This window comes from Penaeus monodon, chromosome 29 (assembly GCF_015228065.2).
Source record: "Penaeus monodon isolate SGIC_2016 chromosome 29, NSTDA_Pmon_1, whole genome shotgun sequence".
Lineage (NCBI taxonomy): Eukaryota > Metazoa > Arthropoda > Malacostraca > Decapoda > Penaeidae > Penaeus > Penaeus monodon.
The window spans coordinates 30,608,955-30,610,023 of NC_051414.1; the positions used below are offsets into that span (position 1 = coordinate 30,608,955).

Genomic DNA, 1,069 nt, shown 5'->3' on the forward strand with positions numbered 1-1,069 from the left:
AGAGGACATTTATGCAGCTAAAGATGGCAACTCTGAGCATTTAAGTTTTTTTTCTCTCACGCCCATGTAAAACGTAACAAAAAATCAGGACATACTACCAAACAAATAAACATTATGCCGAAACAAATAGCTAAACTAAGCTCTTCAATTTAACACAGTTATCCATAGCAATAACAATTCATCCCTATTAAGGATACTACCAATATAAGCTATAACAAACGGCTGATTTCCCATGTCTCATCTCCATTATGTAAAGAGGGTAAATTCAGATAGACAAACTGGTTAAACTTTGTCTTTATGTGAGTTTAGAGAGAACTGCAGCACCATTAGTCAGCGAATATATATGTTCCTATTTACACATTCATTTTATAATATTTTAGCATTATCCGCACGCGATTAAATGTACCTTTCTAACTCTTATTCTTCTTTGTATTCCTCCAGCATCAGGAACTTGCCTGTCATCCGTGGGTCAGCGTGAAGGTGCTGAGTGCCGCAGTGACTCTGAGTGCGCTGCTGGCCTCCTCTGCGATATGGGATCTTGCGTGCAGTTCCAGGGCAAGAAGCGCTACAGTAAGTAGGAACGCTAATACTTTCCTTGCTGTGTGTGAAAACTCTATGGAAAACGCTACCCGTGTTTAACTATCTCGAGGGGTCTCGAACCCTTCCTTTTTTCAAAAATTGAATATCATTTTGAATTGTGCTTCCTTAATGGTAAGAACTGCATTTTCATCATCTTGCTACTGTAGCAAATGGAAAAGTGTGAAGTACAGCCATGCAAAATTTTGTTTTGGATGCACGGAATGATCAAAAAGCCAAAGAGGAAGTGACAAAATTCTTTTCCCACAGACGAGCCTTGCAGTGTGAGCACAGAGTGCGAAATTGGCCGCGGTTTGTGCTGCCAGGTGGTCCGCCGTCATCGCCAGGCGCCCAAGACGGTAATGAGAATTTTCACATTTAAATTACTTGATATAGCAGGAACAGGATTAGGCTTAACTGCTTACGTTAAAACTGCTAATGAGATCAATCTTTTCCAAAATAAAACCACTTGATATAAGAAGCGTATAAAAGG

General features: G+C 39.9%; 1 protein-coding gene across 1 annotated transcript in view; it reads left to right on the plus strand.

Annotated features, from left to right (window-relative positions):
• LOC119592142 (ITG-like peptide) overlaps nt 1–1,069 on the plus strand; it is a gene marked incomplete in the record, with an annotated part of 137,509 nt that overhangs the window by 128,248 nt on the left and 8,192 nt on the right. Inside the window, 2 exon segments of the mRNA XM_037940960.1 lie at nt 442–570; nt 847–935. Of these exon segments, the coding sequence (XP_037796888.1) occupies nt 442–570; nt 847–935 (218 nt within the window).